Genomic DNA, 26,635 nt, shown 5'->3' with positions numbered 1-26,635 from the left:
ACAGTAACAACACCAAACACAAAGATCGCCCGTATAGCCTTAAGAGATTGTTGGGGCAAGTGCTGTTGGCGAGCACATGTGAAGGCCAGCACGGTACACGGGGGGCTGGGTGGCCAGCACCACGCCCGATCACCTTTGTCTCCCAGTGGCGATGTATATACACAGCCAGGGGAGGCCCAGGACCAGTTCAGATAATCATCACCGTTGTTGTTCATACGACGAAAGTAAAACCCCCGCGACAGACATGGCCTACGAGAGGCCCTTCATCCGTCGGTGGCCGTGAGCGGGAATCGAACTCAGGTCGCCGAGTTCGTAGCAGGGCAGCACGCTCACTGCTACACGACCACTCCCCACAAGAATCGTAACAATAACACACCAACAACATGGGATAATAATAATAATAAGTGTGTTCCAGACTTAAGTGCTGCGTGACAAGAAGCAGCACGGGAAGTGTTTAGGAACATGCATTGGGGTTATTTGGCTGCTATAAAGTCCCACATGATGATAAGCCACTTTGTTGAGCCATCTCTTGGGGCCAGGTAGCTTCTGTAAAATAAGGTAAATGGGGGCTTTACCTGGTAAGGTATTTTTTTGTTTGTTTCATTTGTTATATCTATTTTAAGTGATTTGTTTACCTTTCCTATACTCTGCACTCCTATCGTGATTTTGTATTGTTTGTTGTTGTAACGTTCGGACCCGCCCCACATCTGCGAAAAGAAATTCATGGCCGATTGGCTTCCTCCAGTATGAATAAAAATTCCGACACCGTTTAGAGCTGGGCACGGCGGTTGAACACGGTCCGGATGAGACGAGTCGGCCGACGGGAGCGAGCCGTCAACACCGTGTCACGTGACAAAAGCATCCCTTTAGATATCTCGCAGAGAGGGCAACGACCATTCGCGTCAAACAACGGCCCATGGAAGCGGATATCGCAGAGCTGCGTCAGACCTCTCGCCCGCAAGTCCTCGCAGCGGTTATTGGCTAGCCGTCGAACAAAGACGGTCACCGCATCGCGCGCTTTCAGACGCGCTCCTGCGGACCGCCTTGAACGCTCTTCCTTCCGATATTAGGAAGTCAATCGAGCTGTGCATTCTTACGTCTGGATTCAAAACACATTTTTTTAGAACCTCCTTTTCTATTTAGTTTGTTGTCCTTTCCCCGCACCTCTGATTTAACACAGTTGGCTAGGTACGGTGCAGAAGAAGTTCAACATACATACAACATTTTCCGCGGTGTTTACCGCTGTCTGGTGGGGACCGCGCGACGATCGGCCGATGGTGCGATCGAGTCGCGAGCATGGGATCCCGCACGTGTGCGTGACGCTACGCTCTTGTTCGATTGACTCGTGTTGCAGGTCCGTGCAATTGGTACACACGAACGCGATGGGAAAGAAAGTAGATTCTTACATCACACTGCAACCTTGAGTCACGATAAAAACCATTGAATCGCAGGGGGTGGACGTGGGGGTTGGATCAAATGCCCCCGCCAGGCCTCTCGCCGGCTCAGATCGGCACTCGGTATCAATTGGGCAGGAGGTAGCGTACACGCGAAGCGAGCGACGTCCACTCACGTGGGGGGGGGGGGGGGGTTCTGGTTGGGGGGGGGCCGCAACCGCCGGTAACGTTTCGTTTGCGGGGGCGTCTTAATTGAGCGGCACCTGCGGTGTGGCCGTTGTTCCGTCCCGGTGGGAAACGTTGGCACGCCCGTCCCGCTCGGCTCGCGCTCGCACACCCACACACCCACATTCCTGCCGGCCGACTCGGCGAGCCCTCGCTTTAAACGAAACGCAGGCAGCGAGAGAGAGAGAGGCCGAGAGGGGGGAGAGAGAGAGAGAAACCCAATGCGCGCAGAGAGAGAGAGGCCGAGAGGGGAGAGAGAGAGAGAAACCCAATGCAGGCAGCGAGAGAGAGAGGCCGAGAGGGGAGAGAGAGAGAAACCCAATGCACACAGCGAGAGAGGCCGAGAGGGGAGAGAGAGAGAGAAACCCAACGCAGGCAGCGAGAGAGAGAGGCCGAGAGGGGGGAGAGAGAGAGAAACCCAATGCAGGCAGCGAGAGAGAGGGGGGAGAGGGGAGAGAGAGAGAGAGACCCAACGCACGCAGGACAGCAGAGGGGAGAGGGGGTGGGGGTGGAAAAAAAACCTCCACTATTTTTGCAGGCAGAGCGTGTTTTTTTCCCTCTCTCTCAAAGCTTTATATTTCTTAATGTGCTTTAAGAACCAGGTTCAAGGCCTTCTCCTCCCCGCTGTTAGGCGGCATTCCTTCTGCCCGTTCCCCCCCCCACTCCCGGCCCCCACCGCCACCCGACAGGCCCTCCCCTCCCCGCCCTCACGCCACCGACAATACGGCGCGCTAAGATTAAAGAAAGATTAAAAGGGACGTCGCTGGAGGACTGCCAAGCAGACAACACCGAGGGGTTGAGGGTGGACCCGGAGCAAGCAGCGGCGGCGTGGAGGGGGGGGGGATAAGGAGGAGGAGAGCGAGAAAAAGAAATCTTTGCCAACAAGCAACGACAAAACTAACTCCGCGCAGAGCTAAAGGACATGACGGGCAAAGACATCTTCCGACCAAATGGCCTTTTTAGCAAGGCGGGCGAGTTGGCGCGAGCGGACTTCAAAGTTTGCCGGCGGGCGGACTGGAAAGACTTTGGCAGAGAATATCAAAAGGGAGCGAAAAACTCGGGCGAGTTTGGCTATTTTAGCTCCAGCCACTCGCGGCATTCCCCAGAGCTCAATGGCCTTGCCCCCAAGGTCCCCCACCCCCCACTGCCCCCCCCCCCGCCCCGGCCCCCCACCGCACACAACCCCCCTTCTTCTTTAGCCTGGAATGCGGGTGAAGAGAGGGACAACGGCGATATGGGAAGCGTCGGTCTGAGGAAAAAGCGCCGCTCGGAACAAAAGTTCTCTCTGTTTGATTGGTCGTTTACTCCGGGAGAAAGGTCACTGAGGTCACCGCTCTCCCAGCTCCCACTTTACTCCCAGTGAATGGAGGAGAGGGAGAGACCTTCCCTCGCCTGCCTACTCGGCCCAGCCTCGCCGCCACCGCTCGCTCACCCGCTCGCTCTGCCTCCCAGGCCCAGTGCACTCAACGCCGTCGCTCTCCCAACCCTCCCCCCCTCCACCCACCACCACCCAAAACGACCGCCCATGTCTGTCCTGCCACAACCGCACCGGGGTAACTGGGCCAAACAAGGCAAGGATGCCGACAGACTGTGACAATAAGGTGCATTTGCAATTCCTATGACAGGCACCCACGGTGTGGGGGTGGGTGGGGGGGGGTTGGTGCGTGTGGGAGATGTTAAAAAAAGAGCGGAGCAGCTTTCTACCGCGGCCTCCGCAAATCTCCGAGCCCTGCAGCTCCACGAGCTGACGCCGGAGTGGCCTGCCATCGCTTGCGTGCCATTTCCTATTTAGTTTGCCTTTTTACGAAAATGTCCACTGGCTCGCTTGTCCGCGAAAACGCTAAAGCGACGGGACGCCGACCGCGAAGCCCTTCCCCAAAGTGGCTTTGAAATTAATTAAAATAACCAGACTTTTTTTTACGGCCGGAGGCATCCACCAGAAAATGCTAAAACTGCAACATTTCCCGTGCGCGTAATTTTTTTTATCTTCGTCGCAAATCATTAGCGAGCGCTGGCCTTGATTCCACGTGTTTGCGAATGTTTATTTGCGTCGAATTTATTGGCAAAAATATGCCGACGTTTAACCCATCACCGTCGGCGTGGCAAATCGCCAAGGCGTTGGGCGAAGCACTGCGGTTGTTTTGCCAAGTTGGGAATGTGGCCCGATGTCTTTTCGTCTGTTAAATTATCTTTACAAAGTAAAAAAAAATGAAAATAAAATGCCACAGTGAAAACAACCTTCAGAGAAGGAACAAGAATAATGACAATAATCATCAGATCCTTTATTTATCCAGGGAAACCACCATTGAGTCTCAAGCCTTCTTTGTGATGTTTGGCCAATTTCATTATTAGTTAGGCTGCATGTGTGGCATGAACCACCCGGAGAAAACCCAGCACACCCATACAAGGGGGTGACACTCGGGACTGCCATCTCGAGGCCAATTCGCAGGCCGCACGTCTCCAACACCTGGCAAGTCCAGGCGGTCACCCATCGCAGTACTACCCAGGCCACGCTTCGCTTCCATGACGTGACAACATAGGGCAACACACGTTCTATATCCGAGGACGATTTTAAAACTCGCAACCCAAAACGAGGGTGTAAACGCTCAACGCTCCTAACAGATGAACTCAAGAAACCATTGCTAAACTACACGAACCTAGCCGCCCAATCGTGAAACGCCAGGCAGCCTCCCATCCATGCATGCACCAGGCTTGACACCTGCTTAGCTTCTGAGTTCCAGCCACTGTGTGGCTACCACCCGAGCACGCACGCACGCGGCATTACGGCTCAGAGCAAGAATGCGAGCGGCTTTTGTGTAATAACAGGGACCGCGGTGGCGCAACGTTCCTCCCCCCCCCCCGCCCCGTCGTGTATGGGAGCGTGGGGGCCCCCGGTGGGCGTGACGGCCGTCGCCTCCTTCCCCTGCCGGCAGCCAGCCCGGGCGTGGCGACGGCTCGGCCGGGGCCAGCCACAGTGCAGGTGTTGCACGAGCGCCGGGGTAATTGTGGTGGCGGCGGCGGCGTCGTCGCCGCACCTCCCTCCCATGCCAATCAAAACAAGGATGTTTGCTCAACTGAGAAAGCCGAAACGGACCGCCGCTCGCTCGTCTCCCCGCGTTACAAACGACACGGTAGCCGCGCGCCGTGACGGCGTTGTTTGACGTGACTCCGCCGCTAAAAGCGTCCGGGTACAAGAACATTTTTTCTTTCTTTCTTTCTCTCCTCTCCTCTCTCTCTACACCTTTTTACTTGAAAAAAGGCAGCGGTCGAGTAGCTATCGCGAATCTGGCCACCCGAGTTCAATAACCCAACCACGACTAACGTCAGTGGCCGGGTGCTTATCGGAGCCGGTCTCCGCTCTCCTCCTACCCCCTAGCCCGCACCGACCAACCTGTTCACCAAAGCGCACGAATGCGCGTGACAAAGTACGGCAAAAGTAAAACCCCGCGATCGACATGGCGTACGGAAGCCTTTCATCCATCGGTGGCCGTGAGCGGGAATCGAACTCAGGTCGCCGGGTTCTAGCGCACCGAGTTAACCGCTGCACTACCGCTCCCCCTCCCTGCCACACTTGCGTGCACAGAGAGCGAGAAAGAGAGCCGCACCTCAATCTTGTCGGTCTTGGCATCGCCCCAGTAGATCTTGCCCTCGGAGTAGTCGAGGGCGAGGCCGTTGGGCCAGCCGAGGGAGGTGTTGACCAGCACCGATCGCTCCGTCCCATCCAGGTAAGCCCGCTCGATCTTGGGCATCTCTCCCCAGTCACTCCAGTACATGTAGCTGCACGGCGGCGCGACGGTGGACACGCGACACACGTGCAAATGAGGAGCAGAACCAAAATGCACAATTGCTCGAGTAGCAGATTCGGAGACGGTGTGGCCCTGCAATTGCTTGATTACACCAATTGCTGGCAGAAAAGGGGCTTTAAAGAGAGCCCCTTGGAGAGGGTGTTTGGCCTACTCTTTCATGCTGGCCAGACACCTTTGAAGTGGTGGGAGTTTCACATACTTAGTAATACTGACTGTGGTGAACAAATTCATACTGCTGGGTGGACAGAGGCATTGGGAAGGTTGGGGGAGGGTGGGGGGATTTAAGAAACTTGCACCGGGTGATTAGCGCGGGTTGGTTACGTACGGTGTGAAAGAAGTTCAACATAGAAAGAAGTTCAACATACATACGTCGTTGCAAGGCCGGCGGCGTCAACGACCGCCCGGCGTCAACGACCGCCTGGCTTCACCCGCACCACTCTCCTCCCGCACCACCCGCCCCCCAACCCGCGATTCGCGTGACCCTCACTCACCCGGCCATGGGGTCAAGGACGATGGCCCTGGGTTCGTCGAGCCCGTCGCTCACGAGCACGCGGCGGCTCGAGCCGTCGAGGCGCGCCACCTCGATGCGATCCGTGCCCGTGTCGGTCCAGTAGAGGTTGCGCGCCACCCAGTCCACGGCGATGCCGTCGGGGTGTTCGATCTCCAGCGAGACGAGCACCTGCGGCCCCGCAAAGAGGTGTAGGGCGCGCGTCAATCGCACCGCACGCGTACGACCAAACACGTGACGGTTCAATTCCAGTTACAGACTGGCCAAGGCTGCCAGGTAAGAGGGTGGGGGGCCGGGTGGGTAGGCGGGCGGGCGAGTGAAGCGTGCGGGCAAGAGAGCGAGCAGGTGAGGAAGTGGAAAAGGGGGCGATCAAGCTGGTGACGGGACGTGCGGGCGCGTGAGAGAACGAAAGAGCAGATGGCTGGCAAGCAGGCGAGTAAGCGAGCGGGCAAGCCAGCGAGCGAGCGAGCGAGCAGTCAAGTGAGAGAGCGGAAGTGCGGGCTGGCGGGCGAGCGAACGAGCGGGCGAGAGCCGACGGACGAGCACGGGCGCCGTCGCCGCACCTCGCTAGCGGAGCCGTCGAGCCTGGCGCGCCGAATCGTCTGGGCGTTGTCGTCCGTCCAGTACACGTGACCGCCGCCTTCGCCGTCAGGGCCGGCGCCAGCGGCGTCGTCACGCGGGTGGCGGTCGACGACGTGGTGCTCGCCCGGGTGGAAGTCGAGGGCGATGGCGTGGCGCACGCCCTCCAGCGGCAGCATCACCGCCGTGAAGTCCGGCGTGTCCAGCGAGATGGTGCGGAGGTCGGTGCGTCGCGCCAGCAGCAGCAACTCCGCGGGGCCTACGTCACGCACACAGAGACAAAGATCCCGCGGTGTAACCTTAACGGAGTGTTGGGGTAAGTGCCGTTCGCGAGCAGCACCTATGAAGGCCCACGTGGTGTTGTTTACACATCATGACAGGTATTCATTTTAGGCTGAGTCGACTTAGGGGAAGCCCAGAACCTGTTCCTACTCGTCACTGGTGTTGGCCGTCAGCAGGAATCGAACTCGGGTCGTCAGGTTTGTAGTGTGGGGGGGGGGGGTAGCGGGAGGTGGGGGCTCTCTTCCTTGACCGTGACCCTAACGGCAGTAGAGCACCACCACGGTTATTTAGAACATCTAAAAGAATGCGACTCTCAAGGGTGCGGAGGTGGAGATTGATATTATTTTTCTTCTTACTTCTGCTGCAAGTGTGTGTGTGTATCCGGTGGCTGGGAGAGCCCTGCCAGGACTGCAGGGTGAAGACAATGGAGTCGTTTTTTATTGCTTCCTGGAAAAAAGTGCGCAATGTGTGCTTTTATTACCGTTGTCAATATTGCAGCTATTTTTACAGTGAGTTTCACAAAGTGAAACTGAACCGTGGATATACCCACACGTTTCCGGATGGGGTCATGGTTAAACGGTGGCACCTATTTTAAGCGTCTTCAGGCAATTCTTACATCTGCAGTGGCCCCCCCCACCACCCTCTGCCCGCTTGACACCTCCCTGTCAAATAATTTCTTTATTTTCATCTGAGTTACGTTACAAACACGGTCACTGCTATCACGCTTCTGCGGCCGTCTAGAACGCTCTTCCTTCCGATATGAGGAAGTCACTGGAGCTATGCACTTTTAAATAATCTAGATTACAAACTTATTTCTTTGCTATGAAAAATAGGAACAGGTTTTACCCTTTCTGGCAATAAAACAGGAGGTGTTAAGATGTTCAAACACCAAATAGATACCGTTTGCAAGGAATCAGGCCTGCATTAAGCACACGTACTTGTGGTGAACATGTAAAAAAAACATGCGCTGATAATAATATCTGCATTGTCTTTGAAGCTGACTGGCCAACACCAGAGACAGCCTTGTTTACGGCCGTGTCACACCAGTGTCAGACCAGAGAACAACCGCAAAAGGCAAACAGTACGAAGACAATGCACGTATCAGAGCATGTATAGCTTGGGGTGAGCAGCCATATCAGAGACCTACGGTGCGAAATAATTTCCACATACATATATATTAACATCAGGTCACACGGGACGTGGTTTCTTATAGAAAACTCTAAAAATAGTTGCATAGCATCACCCCATGTTAAAGCACAGCCTCTGATAGGGGACATCAAAATGGAACTTTTTAAAACCTTTCAATTGCCTCTTATTCAGAATAAGTGCACCGCCTCACATGCCCTACCACAAGAGGCATTTGTTATATGGCGGACAAACACTTTTTGATTTCGCTACACCCAGGAACCCCGTTGAACCACGTGCCACGGCTAAAACCCAGACTGGAACACAGGATGTTGTATGTTGTATGTAGGTTGAACTTCTCTTGCACCATACGTAGCCAACCGTGCTAATCGGAGGTGTGGAGCCGGCGTCACTGAGCATATCAGCGGCGCCATCGCAATACTATCCTGCAACGCCACGCGGTCCCACATAAGATTGCTACGGTGGCGAGATGTTAACTGAATTGCCTCGTATACAGGAGGTCGTGGGTTCGATCCCAACCCCGACGCCTGTTGTATATTTGGAGTTTGCGTGTCTCTCGCTCTCTCTCATCCCCGTGGTCACGTGGATTTTTCTCCGGGTCCTCCGTTGTCCCCTCCACATTTAGGAACATGCGTTTTGAAAATTTGGCTGCTATAAATTTCCACATGATCAGCCACTTCGTTGACCTATCATTTGTGGCCAGGTTACTTCTGAAAAAAAAGCTATTTGGTAAAATAAAACATTGATAAAATAGCTCAGAATTCCTCCAATATAAATAAATATTATGATTCTGCTGTGAAATTTAAAAAGTGTCCAATTTCCCCCAAAATCGGAACACTCCCGCCCCCCTTGCCCCGGAAAGGGTAGCAAGGTCACAGGGTCGCAGGTCACAGGGTCGCAGGTCACAGGATCGCAGGTTCACGGGGTCGCACCGTTGCGGCAGGTCTTGTTGTTGTCCAGGAGCCGCACGCCGGTGGGACAGGCGCACGAGAAGAAGGGCTTGTTCGGCGACAGCAGGCAGAGGTGCGAGCAGCCTCCGTTGTCGCGATCGCAGGGGCTCGATCCTGGGGATGGAATAAACGTACGCACGCACGGACGGAGCAGGATGGAGAAACACAAAACACGCACGGTTGAGCACGCAAGCAAGGAAACACACAGGACATGGAGGAGTGGGGGAAAATAAATAATAGCCTTCGAGTTTTATATTCGCTGTATGTGTGCGCGTGTGTATGGGGATCGGCAGCGTAGCGGACAGCGCGCTGCGCTACGAACCTGGCGACACGGTTCGATTCCCGCTGACGGCCAACACCAGTGACGATTATCTGAACCGGTCCTGGGCCTACCCTAGGTAGACTCGGCCTCAAATGAGTACTTGGTGCGATGTGTAAACATCGTGACTGGGGAGACAAAGGCGGTCAGGCGTGGTGTTGGACACCCACCCCCTCGTGTACCGTTCCGGCCTTCATTAGGTGCTCGCTAACAGCACTTGCCCCTGCAGCATTTTAAGGCTATATGGGGGATCTTTGTCAGTATATATATAAAATGTTTTTTTCACCAGAGCTCGAGGCAAATGAGCAAGCAAGCGAGTCCCTTCCCCCACGGCCTAATCAGAGCTTGGCAGAGGCTCGGAGGGATGGAGGCGAGCGCGGTGGTGGAGGCGGCCGCCACGCTTTACGCTCCCGCCAAGCGAGCCGGGAGGGCCCACGGGCCGACAAACACAAGGGGGACGGGGACAGGGGGGGGGGGCGGGGAAGCTGGACTCGCTCCAAGCTGCGCTACCGCCGCTGCCGAGCGCAGACGTGACACGCAACGAAACGCCAGCCTCGTGACCCTTCTCCACCCCCCCCTCCTTGCCCCCGCCGCGCCCCCCTCGAGGGGGAGGAGGAGGGGTGTAGACACAGAGAGAGAGAGCGCGCGCAGAGCGTGCGAGCGATCTTGGCCGGAAAACTAAAACGCACGCTCCGCCAGGCTGCGCACGTGCGCGAGCGGACACGCGCGCGCCGCGCCGTGCCGCTTGGCTCCGAGACGAGCGGACGAGTCTTGCCAAAGCTGCGCGTTTCCGAAGCGGCGGAATGCGAGAGACGCGCGTGGATTTTTCCGCGCGAGGGCATCCGTAGATTTTTTTTTTTAAGCGCGACGCGCGCAACGGGCTTTCGAGGTCCCCCCCTTTTCGGTCGCGGCGGGTCCTCCGCAACAGGGGAGCCCGCCGTTTTCCTTCGCCGCGATTCCCACTTCGCCGGCCTAATGATGCGTGCGAGCTACGGCGGAGAGAACAGGGCGCCGGCCGGGCGTCGCGGCATGCATGCGTGTGTGCACGTTCTGGGGATAATGGTGAGAAAGCCAAGGTTCGGTGGTGCGCGACAATGCAAGCCTGGAGGAAAGTGGCAGAAAATTACATCACAACATTTACAGAGCTAATCAGATCCGCAAACAACAAAAACAAAGTTAGGATAACAATCCCACGTCAGCAACAGTCATGCTGAGGATTGTGGGTGTTTTTTTATCGCTGTGTAAAAAAAATTGAGGTGGGGACGGGTGCGGGAAAAGTGGTGAAAAAAAAAACACAGACAAGCAAGTTAATATTTCACAATTTGCTTTCCTTGCTACGAGATAGGGATCGCCAATGGAACTGATGATGCTGACGTTAAACTTTGGGTCTGTGCGAGGGTAAAGAAAAAAACACATGGGCGGTGGAAGGTTAAAGGTCAAAGTACACCATGGTGCACCTGTGCAGTGTGCGGCTCAGGGCAAGCTCGTTACACGATGAACTCTGCAACCCCCCCAACCCATTCTCAACCCAGTGTTTGATTCCCGCCAACAGATAACATCAGTTTGCCAGAGATATGCGAACTGGTCAAGAACGCAGCTTGATGACCCCCCACTCTGGCCAGCGTGGCGGTAATGTTTGGTTAACAAAAGATAAAAAACCACCTCCAAGACTGGACAACAAGGACAGACATTCCATCCGTCAGACTGACAACGGGATCGAAAGTTATTCATTATTATGTAGACAAGATCAAGGCCAATGATAGCAACATGTCGAAAAAGAGTTTATTTTAAATCTCAATTTAGTTGTTCAGAAAAAGGTTGTTAACTTTACGACCAAGCATAGGAGAACGATCACTGTTGAGGTTATGACAAGATTAGTTTTAGGGTGGCGGTCAGGGGCACAGTGAAAATTCACTCGCGTCACTTCGTGTGTGTGCGTGCGCGCGCGTTTAATTCTATCGGCCAGCCTTGAGTGTAAGGGTTAACCAGCAAACGTTATCGCTGATGTTAGCCACGGGCAGGGAATTGAACAGATGCCAGGTTCATGGTGCAGTGCAATGCTCACCTCTATGCCAACGCTTCATCCCACAATAATAGCTCAAAAGGCTGCAGTGCAAGTTGTCTGTGGCGTAAGAGTCATTGTGAATAAAAAAAATTACGGGAGAGTAACGGGGCAACGATGACGGTATATTCCCAAAAGAAAAACCACGCTGCGAGCCAAACGAGGAAGAAAAGTCGGGCATATGCGTGGATTTCTGTACCACTTTTGAACAAGCGTTTATATTCTCGGAAGCAAATAATTAGCGGTGTGCCCGTAAGCTGCAGTGAGACAATGGGGCTCGGATAGCTGCTCTGCCAGGGAGGGCACAAGCGCGTCAACCAGCAAGGAGGGGATGGGACGTATGGAGCTTGAGCCATGGACCAGCTCCTCCCTTGGCCAGAGGAGCCAAGGACCAGCTCTTCCCACATGCCCCCCTTGCACTGCCCCCCGTTCCTGACCTCTCCCCGCCATCACTCTCCTCCCCGTCTTTTCCACCTCATTCCGTGTCCTCCTCTTTCCCGTCTTCTGGCGCTCCCTGGAGCACAGCTGGGTTTCACTGTGATCGCTCGCGAATGCGCCCGTCGCTTGAAAGTCGCGTACCCCGCACCTCCCCCCCACCGCCGCCGTTGCAGAGCACGGCACAAAGGCCCACACCGCCAAGCGACCAGCAAAACATTTCCGCATCAAGTGTCGTTACAGATAAGAGTGTTCCACATTTAATAAGTGCTTGGGATGGATAGATAAATAGAAAAAGACTACGGAGGAGAATTCCCAAGTGGAGCAGTGAGGAGGGGAGGAATCGGGAAGGCAAGAGCTGTGTCCTGCAGTGTGGTCGATGAGACAAGTAGACCGTGTCCTCAACACGCGTGGAAAAACCAACGAGTGACATTCACTCTGATCAGTCAGCATGGTGGTGGTAGTAGTAGTAGCAGCAGTGATAGTTGGGCGACAGGCAGGCGACTGACCGCCAGTGAACGAGTGACCGGAGCGATTCGGCGAGTGCCGGATGACCAAGTCGACCCGGCCGCTTTAACTGGAACTGCACCGAGCGACACGAGCGTGCCGTGTCCATCGGACAGGCCAGCGGCGCCACGGTGGCGAGATGTTGACTACCTCGCCTGGTATACAGGAGGTCATTGTTCGATCCCAACCCTGACGATGCCTGTCTATTTGGAGTTTGCATGTTCGCCCTGTGGTCGCGTGGATTTTTCTCCAGCTCCTCCGGTTTCTCTCTCTAAATTTGAGAAATATACGTTTAGAGTATTTGGCTGCTAGAAATGTCCAAACGATAAGCAGAATCGGAATATTAAGTTACACTGGAGGAATCCGATGAGCCATGAGGCTCTTTTTCACAGATGTCCAGTAGTTTCATAGATGTCAAAGCCACTTCGTTGAGCTATCATTTGTGATGGCCAGGTAACTTCAGAAAAAGCGCCATAAATATAGCTCAGTGGACCTTACTTGGAAAGATAACAAAATTAGTTTACAATCCTCTTGGTTCTTTCGGTAAAGTCACGTGACTTTACCGAAAGAACCAAGAAGATGAATCCCTGCAGTCACGAAAGCTTTCAATCGAAATTTAGTTTACAATCGTTTTTAGTAAAAAAAATAAGTATTGTTTGCAAGCACCACCGACCTGCGGGCTGGCGCTGCGCGCTGTAGATGTGAATGTCCATGGGCGAGTAGATGTTGGAGAGGATCTCCTGGCGGCGCTCGCCCGTCTCCTTGTGGCACGCCTGGATGGAGCGCGTCTGCCAGTCGGTCCAGTAGAGCGTGTCGCCAAACACCGTGAGCGCAAACGGGTGCGGTAGGTTCCCCGCGATCACGTCTTGCCTGCGCGCCGCAGACATGCCGGGCAGAGGGGAACGGGGGGTGGTGAGGCAGAGGATGAAGCCTCAAAGTGTGTCCGGCAACTTCTCACAGCTTACCCCCTCCTCCCCCACCTCCCGTCTTAGGTTATGCCAGCGGCTCTGAGAAAATGGTTTGAAATTCCACGTTAGCGGGGCAGGGGGTGGAGGGGTGCAGTCGGTCGTGTAGTGCGAGCCTCTGAATTGTTAAAAAAAGGTGGGAAGCCAAGTAGAGGGTTGTAGGATGCAAACTTAACTTAAATAATGCTCTGTATGTATATAGCATTGGTGTGTGGCCACTTGTGATGGTGGGGGGTGGGGGGGAACTGAAGGAATCCGGAGAAAACCCACCACACACACAAGAGGGGGCGAGACATTTGATTGATAATTGCTGTGCTGCCATCTCTTGCCCACATCACAGCACATTTCATCCAAGTTGACGCGAATTTCACGGTGGGTGGCCAAAGTCCAACAGAGGGCTCGCGAAACAAGCCGATTTTCTTCATCACGGCTGCCAAGCATTATTTATTTGCCTACCCCACCTCGTTTTCCAGCGGTTAATCGAACAATTCACTGTTTGGCCACATTAAGAAATTGGAACCACTCAAGCTTTGCCAGGTGCTTTCCAACGAGTGAGCGATCTTGTCCCCGGGGCTCACCGACGACACTAAAAAGATGCCGGCAACGTGAGAAACAGCAGAAGATGTCTTTATCAGGTCTCGGATTGATGTTGACCGAAAACTCAAGAAAACTGGGTGGCCTGCTGACGTGTAATGCGGCGAGCGGTTTCTGCAAGTGGTGGGACGGGGTGGTAAAATAAAATAACAAACAGAGCCTTCAGGTCCACACGAGAAAAGTGCAGCGGTCGCTTTGCACAGATCCAAACAAACACACGTAAAGGAAACCACTCGGCCAATTTCATCGGCGCGCCACTACGCACACAGTCTGACCGCTGCCGCTGCTTGGCGTCAGCGGCAGTTACAGAAAAACACGAGCGCACGCGCGAGCACGACAAGAGCAAACGGATCGGGGACCAGGCTTCACTTGTACAATTGCCCACAACATGTGGATTTGTAAAGCTTCTCACCCCGCTTGTGAAAATAATGCACACTGGAAGAAAAAAAATAAAACAAATCAATCGCGCGTTACGAGATCGTTGCCAACAGCCGAGACAGAAAGGGGTGCGGGCCGAAGAAGACCCGAGTCCTGTGAATGTGCGAATAATGACTTGCGAGTACACAGGCATGGCCAGTCACAGAGGAGAAGGGGGAAATATTTGTGGCTGCACTCGGAGACTCTCACAACTTGGCGCAAAAGTTGCGGTTTTTTTTCTTCTCAATGTGCAAGAGGGTTTTTGTTTTTCTTCTTCTATCAACCGGCCTGTAACCGTTCACCACCAACCCCTCCCCCCCCCACCCACCGAGTCATTCGGTGAATTGCCACAATTCGGGGGTCGCGATTTCGAAGCGGTTGTACGTGCTGCGGTCACGTCCGGAGATGTGAACGCGGCAGTTCTTGCAATCAGCGCGTGCGGTCGTGCGTGCGTGCGGTCAGATACCGCAGGTGGGTGCGTGGTAGCACTGACCGGAAGGAGCCGTCCAGGTTGCACCGGTGGATGTAGTTGAGCTTGGCGTCGGCCCAGTAGAGCTTGCCGCCGTCGTAGTCGAGCGTGAGGCCATTGGGCCAGTAGATGTTGTCGATGATGAGCACGGAGCGCGACGTGCCGTCCATGCCCGCCCTCTCGATCTTCGGCACCTCGCCCCAGTCCGTCCAGTACATGAATCTGCGTGGGCCACCGGCGGAGAGATACCGCCCGTTCAGATTTAACTCCGCAGGGATTGCAAGGGACGATTCCGTTTGATTCATAATTGATCCGTGCGTTAACCATCGAGCCTCATGCATGTCCACCGCACGACATGGCCAAATCAATGAAACTGTAACGCGTACAAACGTTGAACAATGCACCGATTGTTATCGCTAAAGCACACCGGTATGCGCAAGTGTGAGCCTCAGCATCTTCAAGACAGAACCCAGGACACGTCCTGCGTTCTCTCCTGAAGACGCTTGGCGCAGTTGCAAGCGAAACGTCGTGTAGCCGTGCGTGAGAATTGTGAGACACGGTGAGGCTTTGCAGGATTAGTTCTTAAAATTGTTATCATTTAAATTATCTAGATTGAAAACTCATTTATAACTGCTTTTTCCGTTTAGTTTGTTGTCCTTCCCTCGCACCTCCGATGAGCACGATTGGCTACGTACGGTGCGAAAGAAGTTCCAACATACACACATCATGCTGTTCCTTACCTAGCGCTGCTCTCCGAGACAAATTACAATAGTCACGTGCTCTCTTCTTTTACTATGCAATTCATCGGAGTAACTTGATAACGGGCGTTACACACGACGGGCGATGGAAATCAGGCGAGAGTTCATAGCGCGGGTACACTAACTGCCCCCTCTACTCTCTGACACTCACGGAGTGCAAATTGTTTTTTTTAAGAAAGGGCTCCGAGGTGCGTTTGTATTTGCTAATTTCCGCTCGCACAGAGGCTCCCCAGATGCTCCACAGCTCCCGTGTTGGACATTTTTAGATTTTGAAAGCCAACCGCTAAACCCTTGAATACGGTGTTCCGTCTGTTTCCGTTGTTTGACAATACTGATAATGACACAGGGAATCTGCAGGAGGGAGACGGTTTGGAGAGGACTTCATCCAGCAGTGCTTAGATCATGGCGAAAGATAATGACAGGCTGGAAGGCTTGGTCATTTCCCTAACAGAGTGTTCTACATGTGTGACAATTATATAATCCGGTCCCTCCACAAGGTCAACTCGGCCTCAAATGACTACCTAGTGTGGAGTATAAAACAGCAGCACTGGGCGCCGGTCACCCACCCCCTCGTGTGCAATGCCGATCTTCATAGGTGCTCGCTAATGGCACTTGCTCCAAAAGTATATCAAAGCTATATGAGGGGTGTTTGTGTCTCTGGGGTGGGGGTGTAAACTGGAGTAACGGGAGAAAACCCACACACATGCTTGCGTAAGCGTGTGTGTGAGAGGGGTGTAAAACACGCTTGTTAAAACTCGTACAGATATTCTGGCAGCCTACTTGCTGTACCGTCTTCTTCCAGGAAGTTTTGCAAACAGGACGAAATCTGTGATCCACGCAGGCAGCTTCGAAGGCACTGGATTACAGGAGTACACCACCACACCCACACATGCCTGTGTGTGTGTGCGCGCGTCTTTGTGTGTGTGCCTCTTTGTGTGTGTGTGGGTAAACGGGAATCTTTGTCCTTTGTATGTGTGCGTGTGTACGTGGGGAGGGGGGCCGACGCACTGGTTCGCACAAATGTCTGCAATCCTCAACAACCTGCGGTCGATTCCCAGCCATGGATAACATCGGTGGCGAGTGATACCTAAACTGGGCCTGGCCCTCTCCTAGGCTCAGCCTTACAATGAGTACAGGGTACATTGCATAAACCAAATTACCCCGAGTAAAACCATGGATACAATGAAACACAGTCTAGGTCCACAACAGACCGGATCACCACGCCACTTGCTGTCCTGCCATCTCCTAGCCCACTTAACTAGAACCATGCCCGGCTGCCTTTGTCTCTCCAGTGCTGATGTTTACACAGAAGGAATGGGAGTTCTGAAAATCTGTGCGACCCACCAACTCCGGACCTACAAGGTATGGTTTTCCCAAAATAAACACACAAAGGGTCACAGCTGCCCTCCTCCGATGCACCGTGTGTTGATCGGCATGTCCGGCGTTTCGATATCACGTGCTTGGGGAGGCTTCTTCAGGAACTGAATGCACTCCATCTCATTTGTTCATCTGCATCGTGCTTCCCTCGCGGAAGCGATTGAGCTCCCGAAAAAAATCTCCCAGCGGGGCGTGGGGACAAAACGTACACGCTTAATCTATTTTTTTACTATTTTTATGTGAACAGGTAAGGCCCACTGAGCTATGTAGCTCTTTTTTCAGAAGCGACCTGACCACAAATGATAGCTCAACAAAGTGGCTTATTGCGTGGAAATGTATTGTCTCCAAATACTCTTAAAAAGCGCGTCGATTCTCAAGGTGACGGGAAAAAACCGAGGACCCGGATAAAAATCCACAAGACAGGAAGAGAGACACGCAAACTCCAAATATACAGGTGTCAGGGTCGGGATCGAACCCACGACCTCGTGTATACCAGGCGAGGGATGCAACATCTCGCCACCGCGGCGCCCCGCTTCGTACCAAAAAATGTGCGGCAACAACTCCGACAAAACGCACGCATCGTCGGAGAGCCAAGCAGCACGACCCATCGTCGGTATTGTTTCCCACACGAGCGGGACGCACGCAGGGCAAACCTCGGCCCGGACGACCGTTGTCGATATTCCGTCGCGTCTCGCGTCGCGCCCAGCAGGCCACGCGAGCGCCGACAACGCATTTGATGTAGGCGTGCGCAAACCCCAAAACGCGCGCACGCGAAGTGTCATTTACAGTCGCAGAACATTTTTGAGAAAATATGCGGTCGAGCTTAATGTGGTGGAACATTTTCTGCCCTACTTTGCGAGTTAAGTCGCAAGGACTTGCCCCCCTCCCCCGAGCAGGAAAACTATATTTCATCCACCCAGGATATCTGCATTTAAACTGCAATAAATCACGGACGTGGGGTTTATTTTTAAACGGGGGTTCAGTGGAGTCAAGGGGGGCGGTGGTAAATGAAGAAAAATGTTAACCCCGACCAAAAAAAATATAAACTCAGACTTTCAAAAAACACAAGGCAACCGCCACCGCCTAATGACAAGTTAGGGCAATTATCTAATGGGGAAAGTAAGATGCAAACGTTCCATACGCTTAGGGTCACACATCACATCTGCTTTGACAGTATAATTTGTTCTGGCCAAAACCAGACCCATTTCAATTTCCACTGGCTGGAGCTGCCACCCCCCTCCGCCTTCACCCGCACTCCGGCCTCACCACCCCCCCACCCTTTACCCCTCCATACCCACGCCAGCGGCCAGCCCCGACAGTAACCCCCATCCCAACCGCATGCACCAGCGAGCACCCATTCAAACTCACTCGGGCAATACGCAAGGCTCAATAGCTAAAAGGAGGCGGTGGTGGCGGCGGCGAGGGGGGTGGGGGAGAGAGCCGAGCGAAGGAGGAGGGATAACAAAAAAAAGTTGCTTTCTTTGTGCTGCACGACTGCGGCAGCGTGGGGGTTGGGAAGGAGAGCGAGGAGGAGAGGGGAGGAGGAGAGGGGGGGAGGAGGAGAGAGCGTCACTAGACCACAGCTACAGAAGGCATACTTCACTTTCCCACTCCTCCTTCGCCTGTCCGTCATGTAAAAGCCAACGCTACCCCCCCCCACCCGCAACCATCGCCACCAACACAACCACCACCACAACCATCACCACAACCACCGCCAAAGATCTCCCCTATAGCCTGCAACAGACTGTTGGGGCAAGTGCTGTTAGCAAGCACCTATGGAAGCTGACACGGCACAAGAGGGGGTGGTTGGCCAGCACCACGCCCGACCGCCTTTGTCTCCCCAGTGGCGATGTTTACACACCGCACCAAGTACTCAGTTGAGGCTGAGTCGACCTAGGGGACGCCCAAAACCGTTTAAGATAATCGTCACTGGTGTTGGCCGTGAGTGGGAATCGAACCCGGGTCGCCAGGTTCGTAGTGCAAGTGCGCTAACTGCTCCACGAGCACTACCGCAGCCACCATCTCCACTACCAGTGCAATCACAGCAACCACCACACAGCAAAACACCAACTAAGATTTATTCATTAGTGACAGTCCTGCATGCTGCCTGCACCCCCCACCACCGCCAAAGCTTTTGTTGTCACAAGGGCTTAAGTAAAAAAAACACATGGTCACACACACGCATGTGCCGCATGGAATACATGAAACTAAAAACGTGCGCTTTTATGTCGACCTTAGAGTTGCGCGCTCGTGCGTGTTTGCTGGGGCCGTTTCTGTACCCTATTGTGACGCATAGACGGCGCTTTGTCTCTCTTTCTCGGGCCAAGTCTCCGTTGCGAAAGGAGTTGGGGGGGGTGGTGGTGTAGCCAGCAACTGCGCCTTCGAGTGTTATCGCTAGAGAGTTTAAAGTTCCCACCGAGGATCGTTTAAAACTTTATCAACGTTTATCACGAGCGCGGCGCTGCGAGCGGAACGATACCACGTCGGGTAAGGTCAGGTGAGGCTCCGCTCGCACTCTCTTCACAGGCATGACAAGCTCTTTCCTCGCGAGGTCTGAGCGCAAGACTGACCGGCGACGTTTTACAAGCGTGGGGAAAATGGCCAAAACGTGACGGACTTGCTTTCGAGGTGGCCAGGGGGATAGTCGTACAGCAAGTAAAGGCTGCTGATGAGACCGTCTGTAGAGTGGAGCTTCTGTAGGAGTGAGTGCTATTACCCCTCGAATGCGTTGGTGGTTTCCCTCACCCCCACGTGTAGCCAAACACTGATGAATGGAAATGACCAAAGATGCCAAAACAAGACCGTGAAAAGAGTGTGAGGCCGGGCGAGGATGTCTGCAATAAACATATGATACACCTATTATCGTTGTGTTGTGGGCCATTTATTTATTTATTGTGCACTTTCTGAATGCGGTGGCATCCTCCGACCGTCACAAAGCTTGGCGAGTGGACAGTGTTCAACAATGTGCATCATCATCGTCGCCGTCGTCACCGTTACCATCGTCACCGTCGTCACCGCCATCATCGTCGTCATCATTGCCGAAGTCGGTCTTGCACCACAGCTACAGTTCGAGCTGTCGCCCATGCCCCGCGCGTTATCAGCGTACGCCGAGAATGAAAATCATCAAAATCGTTATCTAGACCGGATTCCTGGCCAGCGTGGTGAAGTATAGTCCAATAAACCCCCATTGATCGACGAGGCGTGGGGAGGCTTTTAGTCAAGAAGCCGATGTAAACAAAAAAAAATAGTCTAACGTGTTGCGCTAGAGGCCACTACGTTCATCACTCGGCAGGAGGGGAAGCGATCTAAGGCACTATAATCGAACGACATCTTCCGGAGCCACCGCGCTCCGTGACGGATGGGGAACTGTTCCGAAACTGAAATTTCAGAGGCTACCGCCGTCTGGATTCACAGCTCCATGTCGGTACGGGGAACAGCTCCATGCCGGGTTTTCGGCCACATTCCTCGGGCATCTGCTTCTGTGCGAGCAGCAGATGCTTCTATAGGGGAGGGAAAGCGTGGCGTGGTGCAGTGACGTCAACCCCCCATTATCTCACCCACCAATCCGGGAGGGGGGGGTGTGGGAAGAAAAACCACAACAACAACCACAACCACGGGAATATGAAAGTGCACGCTGTACATTTGTGCGTCAAGTTGCCGCGCGCGCTAATTGCAAGCGAAGCCACGTGCGGCCTTTCATGCATCGTCGTCATTCATCAGCCGCGATCAATCCACCGCGCTGCCTGGGCCGTGGCGGCCATTTGACCATACTTCACCACGCTGGTCAGCGGCGGATTGACAAAAGACGCGGGGGGGAAGGGGGATGAAGAGCCACGGACGCGGCAGAATAAAAGTGGAGCACAACAAATGGAATTTTTGCAGCACAGCCCTCTGCTGCCTCTCCCAGCAGCGGCCTATCGCAACCGGTTGTGCATAGTGGTCACCCGCCCCTACAAGCGCTTTGGAGGGTCAAAACCTGCTTAGAATTTGAGACCCGAAGAGATCTGGGGGCACTGTGGGCGATTTTGGTAACACAGCCATCTAAACGTACCATAAGCAGAGGAACATTCACACTCGCACTTACAAGATTTTAAGTATTTTCTTGAGTGTAATAATGCGTTAGAATAGACTGATATTACCCACCCTTTAATAATGAAATGCCAGCCACCTGTTGGGGCGAGTTGCGAAAAAAAGTCGACTTTGTTTTGAAAATGATTCAATAAGAGGGTAAGACTACAAAGAGGTTGGGGGGGCCCTCTTTAGAAAACCGCACCGTCGTCATCTTGTCTCCCCGACTCTCGTCCCTGCAACAAAAGGCGCTCTCTTCTTAAAGCGCCACGGTGTTTTTCAAAACAGTGGCCATGTCAAAGTGAATGCAAACACAACGCCGCCTAACCCCCCCCCCACCACCACCACCCGCTCCACCTCCCCCGCCCGCCCGCTCCCCCTTTCCACCCCAAATTCAGCACAAACATTATTTTTCAAACAGCCCCTTTTAGAGACAAAGAGGTGAGAAATCCTTTTGGCCCCGATGTTAATTCACGTCCACGGCGGAGGAGCGGGTCGCACCTCGCGCAGCACACACGAGAAAAACGGTTTGCGGAAGACAAACAGGGCTCAGGTGTGTGTGCGTGTGTGTGCGTGTGTGTGCGTGCGTGTGCGTGCGTGTGTGCTTTAACGCATCGCGGCTTGCCAGGAATAAGCCCAGTCGGGTTGGAGTGGAGCGGCAGGGGGGGGGGGCAAACAACAAGAGGGGGCCGAAGGAAGAGAAGTGTACGTAGCTGGCATTGGGGAGCCAGTGGAGGTATTGGTTTGGGGGGTGGGCGGGAGGGAGGACGCTGGATGGTTAATCTTTCGCCGTGTTTATCAACCCAGACAACCTACGCCACCCCCCCATCCAAAGTCGAAAAAGCCGCAAGCGAACGTCACCACCACCGGTCGGATAATAATACTTTGCGCAATAAATAAAATCGATACGATAAGCGGGGCCCATAAAATAACAACCAACTCTGTTCTAGTGACATTAACGACAATCCGTGGCAAAGGAACTGCGTGCTCAACGTGATGGCAAACAAACTAAAACCCGTAAAACAACGCCCAACCTCCATCCCCCCCTCCACCCCCCACCCTTTAGTTTCCAAACTTCATTATGGCCGCTAATGAAGCGGGGCAACGTGAGCGCAGGGCGGTGGGGGGTTCCCACACGGAGACGTCTCACCGACTCCCGGGTGGTCACACAAACGCGTCACCAGAAGTCCGCGAGTTCCCGTGAAAACTTCCCCCCCCCGCATCTCGATCAGCCTCTCTCTCTCTCTCTCAACCGGTGGCCTCATCCCCACCAGCGTCTCAATCCCCCCTCCCACCTCCTGAGGAGGGGAGATGCACCACCTGTGCCCCCTACTGTGCCAACTTGCTGTGCTTTAGCCACCCGGAACTCCGCTCATTGTTGTGAGCGTCGCTCCTCTGCCCTCCGTTGTTGTTGGAGGGCGACCGCCTCCAAAACTGCTCAGTAGCATCCACCACGAGCCTCCTCCAACGCCGCGCGGAACGACACGCGGACGCGGTCCAGGAAGAAAAAAAACGCATCGGATACCAATGCGGCACAAGTGAGAAAACGTACACGGTTGTACTAAGTACGAGCCAGCCACGTGCGTGTGCGCACGCTTGCGATTCTCCTCTAAGAAAACTCCAGTCGTTGTGGTAAGACAGTCCCTGGGTCCGCCTTGTTGTACTCACCAATCCTTTATATTCATATGGAAATTAAGCTGCTGCACACTGCATGCACCTGATTTGGGGGTGGGGAGGGGCGGGGGCTCGCGAGGGCCGGAGTTGAGAAACAGTAGCGTGACACGAATGCTGCGCTACCGTTTTTCATCATGACAAGTCGCTCTCGTGAGAGCAGGGGCTGTTTTGGTTGACTCTTAATGTACATTGACAGCCTTTAAGTAACCACGTGATGGCCCTACAGCAATTAACTGGAGCAATAGTTAACTCTTACGAAGGAATGTCAAATGTTACCGTGAACAAAAACATGTGTATACGATTACACAGTATGTTTATGACCACGCATCTGATCGTGATCGTGTCAGACCTCATAAGGCCACCAAGTGGTAAGGTGGTCCCGGAGGTGGCAGCAGTACAGCAGTGGATATGATCCATCTGTACGGAGGTTTGAGTGTCACACCATCGCGTGCACAATGTGTTTTCTCCGGTTACCCAGGTGTCCTCCCACACAAAGCCCAACACTCACGAAATTCAATTTGCAAACTGACCAGCGTGGCGAAGTACGCTCAAATAACAACAACACGTGACGTGTGCGTGCACGAGAAAGGGGCAGCACGCGTACGTACAGCGTTCGCTATAATTATTACTATTTATAATTTAAATATTATCACCATCCGACAACGCAAGATTATTACGCAGCCGCAGGATCGTGGGTGAAAACGCCGGCCCGGATGAGGCCTTCATCCAGCAGTGGAATGACCCAGGGCTACTGCTGCTGCTGATGCTCACGTGACCACGGTGACAGGCATCTCTCGCCTCGTCCGACTCGTGATGTAAAACAAGTTTGGTATTTTTCCCCCGTGCAATCTCTCAACGTGGCCGTTACGTTCCAGCAGAAGCGTGCACGTGGCTTCGTGCGGCAGCTATCGCGCAAAATTCGAGACGCTCAATAATTGACGCAAAACATTAGCCGATGAGGACGACGACGACGATTATTACTGCCACCGCTTCGTAACGTAACGCAACACAGGGGAAAGCGTCCATTCATTTTTAGCGATGGATGGGACTGCTGAGAGGGGGGGGGAGGCCTTCGCGTGGCTCCAATCAGCGGGATGTTGTCAAACGCTCTCGAACGCGCCGGAGGAGGAGGGGAGGCAGGGGTCGGGGGAGGGGAGTGGGGGAGAAGTCACGGCTGGATTAAGCACCTTCACACGCCGCCTCTTACATTAAAACAGCGTGAGCCTCCGCCGCGAATAGAAATGTGGAAATTGAAAAAAAACCTCCCGCACACACACTTCTTGTATCTGGTGTACTTATCTACAGTTCCCGTTTCATTTGCACCGAGCGAGCGCCACCGCCACCACCGTCACGGCGGCTTAACAGCTCCCCCCCCCCCCCGCAGGCAACAACACAACGGTGCTTCAGGCCCGGGGGCACCTCGAGTCGTGAAAAACAGCGGGGAAGGGTAAAAGAGGGGAGGAGATAAGTGACTTGAACTTGCAGGAAAACACTAATCCATACAAATGAATGCCTCCTCGGCTAAGAAGTGGGGGGGTTGTGGTGGGGGAGTGTGGTGGGGGAGTATGGGGGGGAGAGGGCTTTCCTTTCCGGTGTGGGGCGGCTCAGGAATTTCACGTCTCCGCGTCTCGAAGGCGCCGCCGCTGCTGCCGCCGCCACCACCACTACTACCGACGGACGGACGACGCGCGCACGCAGACAGCTGGCTACGTCGCGTTTTACGACGCGCGGGCCCCCAGGGCAGACGATAACCTTGCGATCATTGTGTCTGCAGCAGCAGGGTGGTGGGGAGAAACCCGAGCGGCAGCAACACCGGCGTATTATAGCAGGGCTGCCTCTTGCCACCCGAGTATCCAAACCGAGGGCTTGGCTCTCCGATGTCTGACGGAAGGGATCAAGCACATTCTGGCCGATTTGGTCGTGGGCACTTGCGCCAGATGAGGGGGTCGGCAGCCTGTGGCTCCGAAGCTGCGTGCGGCTCTTTAAGGAACTGCAGTGCAGCTCTTGAAATTCGAAAAAATAAATGTCTTTTCTTGGTATTTTGGTTGTAGACTCGTGACCATGGAAGTCCCAGTTTACCATGCAATTCCCAGTTTACCATGGGCAGAGGTCGGCAACCTACGGCTCCGGATCCGCATGCGGCTCTGTAATGACCGCTTCGTGACAGTTATTTATCAAGGACCACCACCCTCTCGAATTCACGTTGCATTCAGGCTCTTGAAATATTGAGACTTTTTTTTACCGAATTTGAACAAAAATGTTTCTTCTCGTTGTCTTTGTCACCGACCACTTGCGCTCGACGAAGTAAAAAAAAGCCACCGCCGCACGTCTCCGTGTTGAAACTGGCGTGGGGCTGCACTTGCTTTTCTGCATCGTTGGGACATGGAGCTGCGATTCGATCGGCCGTAGCTAACATCTGCCATGGTCAACCAACTGCTGGATGGAGGCATCAACAAGTCACCAACTGCGAATTAATAAGCTGCCAAGCACCTGCACACGGGCTCAATTTCGTCGGCGTGCATCCGCTCGGTAATATTCTGAAGACAATTTAAATAAAGTTAATTGCCAATCTTCTATCTACACTTCTAAGGATCGAATAAGTAATTTCTTATGCATCTTAACAAACTGTGGTACATTACCAAAGTCCACATGTGTTAAGTGTCCCATTTTCTACAATGGACATCCTGTTCCTGAGAATATCTGGTCCACATGTCCCATGTGTGTGTGGATATAGATGTGTTCTCGTACCATACAGACTCATTATACCGTAGGAGAAGGCAGTATATGCAATTTAGAAAAAAAAAGTACCAAATGGAGGAAGCTTAACTGGTTCAAAGTTCACGGAAGAGAAAAACGAGAATAAATATCTGACCCCACTATGCTTCTGGGCAAGAGTGCGGCACTAATTGACTTTATTTTTGCTGTAACTTGCTTAGCTTCCCAATGCTCAGTTTGTGTATTGTTTGTCGTTGTAACTTTCAGATTCACCGCAAATGGACATCTGTGGAAAAAGAGCTCCATAGGCTCATCGGATTCATCCAGTCTAAACAAAGATTCTGATTCTGGTGCGGGCACAACTGCGAAATCGCCCGCGTAATCATTATGTTTAAGCTGCCAAGCAATCGGGCCGTCACCCGACGTGACCGCACAATGGCCCCGACACCACCGCGGGATTCCGAGCTTGCTCTGCAAAAGTGCGGTGGGGAACCTAACCCATAGGGTTTCGCAACCAAATGTAACGATTCATAAAAAAATTGTGGGCGAGGCCACGGTAGCAAGATGTTAACTACCTCGCCTGGCATGCAGGAGGTCTTGGGTTTGATTCCAACCCTGACGCCTGCTGTATATTTGGAGTCTGCAAGTTCGCGCTCTCTCTCCCCGTGGTCGCGTGCATTTTTCTCCGGGTCCTCCGGTTTTTTCCTCCACATCTCGCCACCCATGACCCCCAGCGGTCACGTCACCACGGCGCTAGCACCAGGCCAGGCGGCGCGGACGCACGGACGCTCACTCAAACTCACCCCTGTGCCGGGTGCAGCGCGATGGCGCGCGGCTGGTCCAGGTCCTGCCACACGAGCACCTTGCGGTGGGAGCCATCCAGCTCGGCCACCTCCACGCGGTTCGTCTCCGAGTCGGTCCAGTAGAGCTTGCGCCCCAGCCAGTCGCACGCCAGCCCATCCGGCGACACCAGCCCCGTCGCCACGATCGTCACTTGCGGCCACGCGCCGGCCCCCGCCGACGGCGGCGCGCCCGCCGCTCCCCCCCATGCCGTCCCGTTGACGATGGACGCTCGCTTGATGGCCTCCTCGCCCAGGTCCGTCCAGTAGACAGCGGACTCTCCAAACAGGAAGTCCACGGCGACGGCGTCTTCCAGGCCACCCACCACCACCACCGTGGAGTTGGCGACGCTGGCGCCGACACCGCCGCCGCCGGCGCCACCGCCGGCGCCACCGCCGGCGCCAATCGCGGGGGGACCCGCAGCGCCGTCTGGGCGTGTGGTCGCCACAAGTCGAACGTCACGGCGGTTCGCGAAGAGGAGCAGCGGTGGTGGCGGTGCTGTGGAGCCTGGCGAAAGGGGGGGGGGGTGGAAAACAGAGCTGGGT

At 54.1% G+C, this 26,635-nt stretch overlaps 1 protein-coding gene across 1 annotated transcript in view; it reads right to left on the bottom strand.

The window, feature by feature from the left end:
- LOC144933927 (low-density lipoprotein receptor-related protein 6-like) overlaps nucleotides 1-26,635 on the bottom strand; it is a 63,868-nt gene that overhangs the window by 22,938 nt on the left and 14,295 nt on the right. The window contains exons 2-8 of the mRNA XM_078859239.1: nucleotides 26,054-26,597; nucleotides 14,683-14,880; nucleotides 12,887-13,083; nucleotides 8,873-9,004; nucleotides 6,497-6,771; nucleotides 5,917-6,104; nucleotides 5,225-5,396 (exon numbers count right to left, since the gene is read on the bottom strand). Coding sequence (XP_078715365.1) covers nucleotides 5,225-5,396; nucleotides 5,917-6,104; nucleotides 6,497-6,771; nucleotides 8,873-9,004; nucleotides 12,887-13,083; nucleotides 14,683-14,880; nucleotides 26,054-26,597 — 1,706 coding nt within the window. The remainder of the gene's footprint in view (nucleotides 1-5,224; nucleotides 5,397-5,916; nucleotides 6,105-6,496; nucleotides 6,772-8,872; nucleotides 9,005-12,886; nucleotides 13,084-14,682; nucleotides 14,881-26,053; nucleotides 26,598-26,635) is intronic.

The sequence above is a fragment of the Lampetra fluviatilis genome, chromosome 8, assembly GCF_964198595.1.
Source record: "Lampetra fluviatilis chromosome 8, kcLamFluv1.1, whole genome shotgun sequence".
Taxonomy (NCBI): domain Eukaryota; kingdom Metazoa; phylum Chordata; class Hyperoartia; order Petromyzontiformes; family Petromyzontidae; genus Lampetra; species Lampetra fluviatilis.
This window is presented reverse-complemented; position numbering and strand designations above follow the sequence as displayed.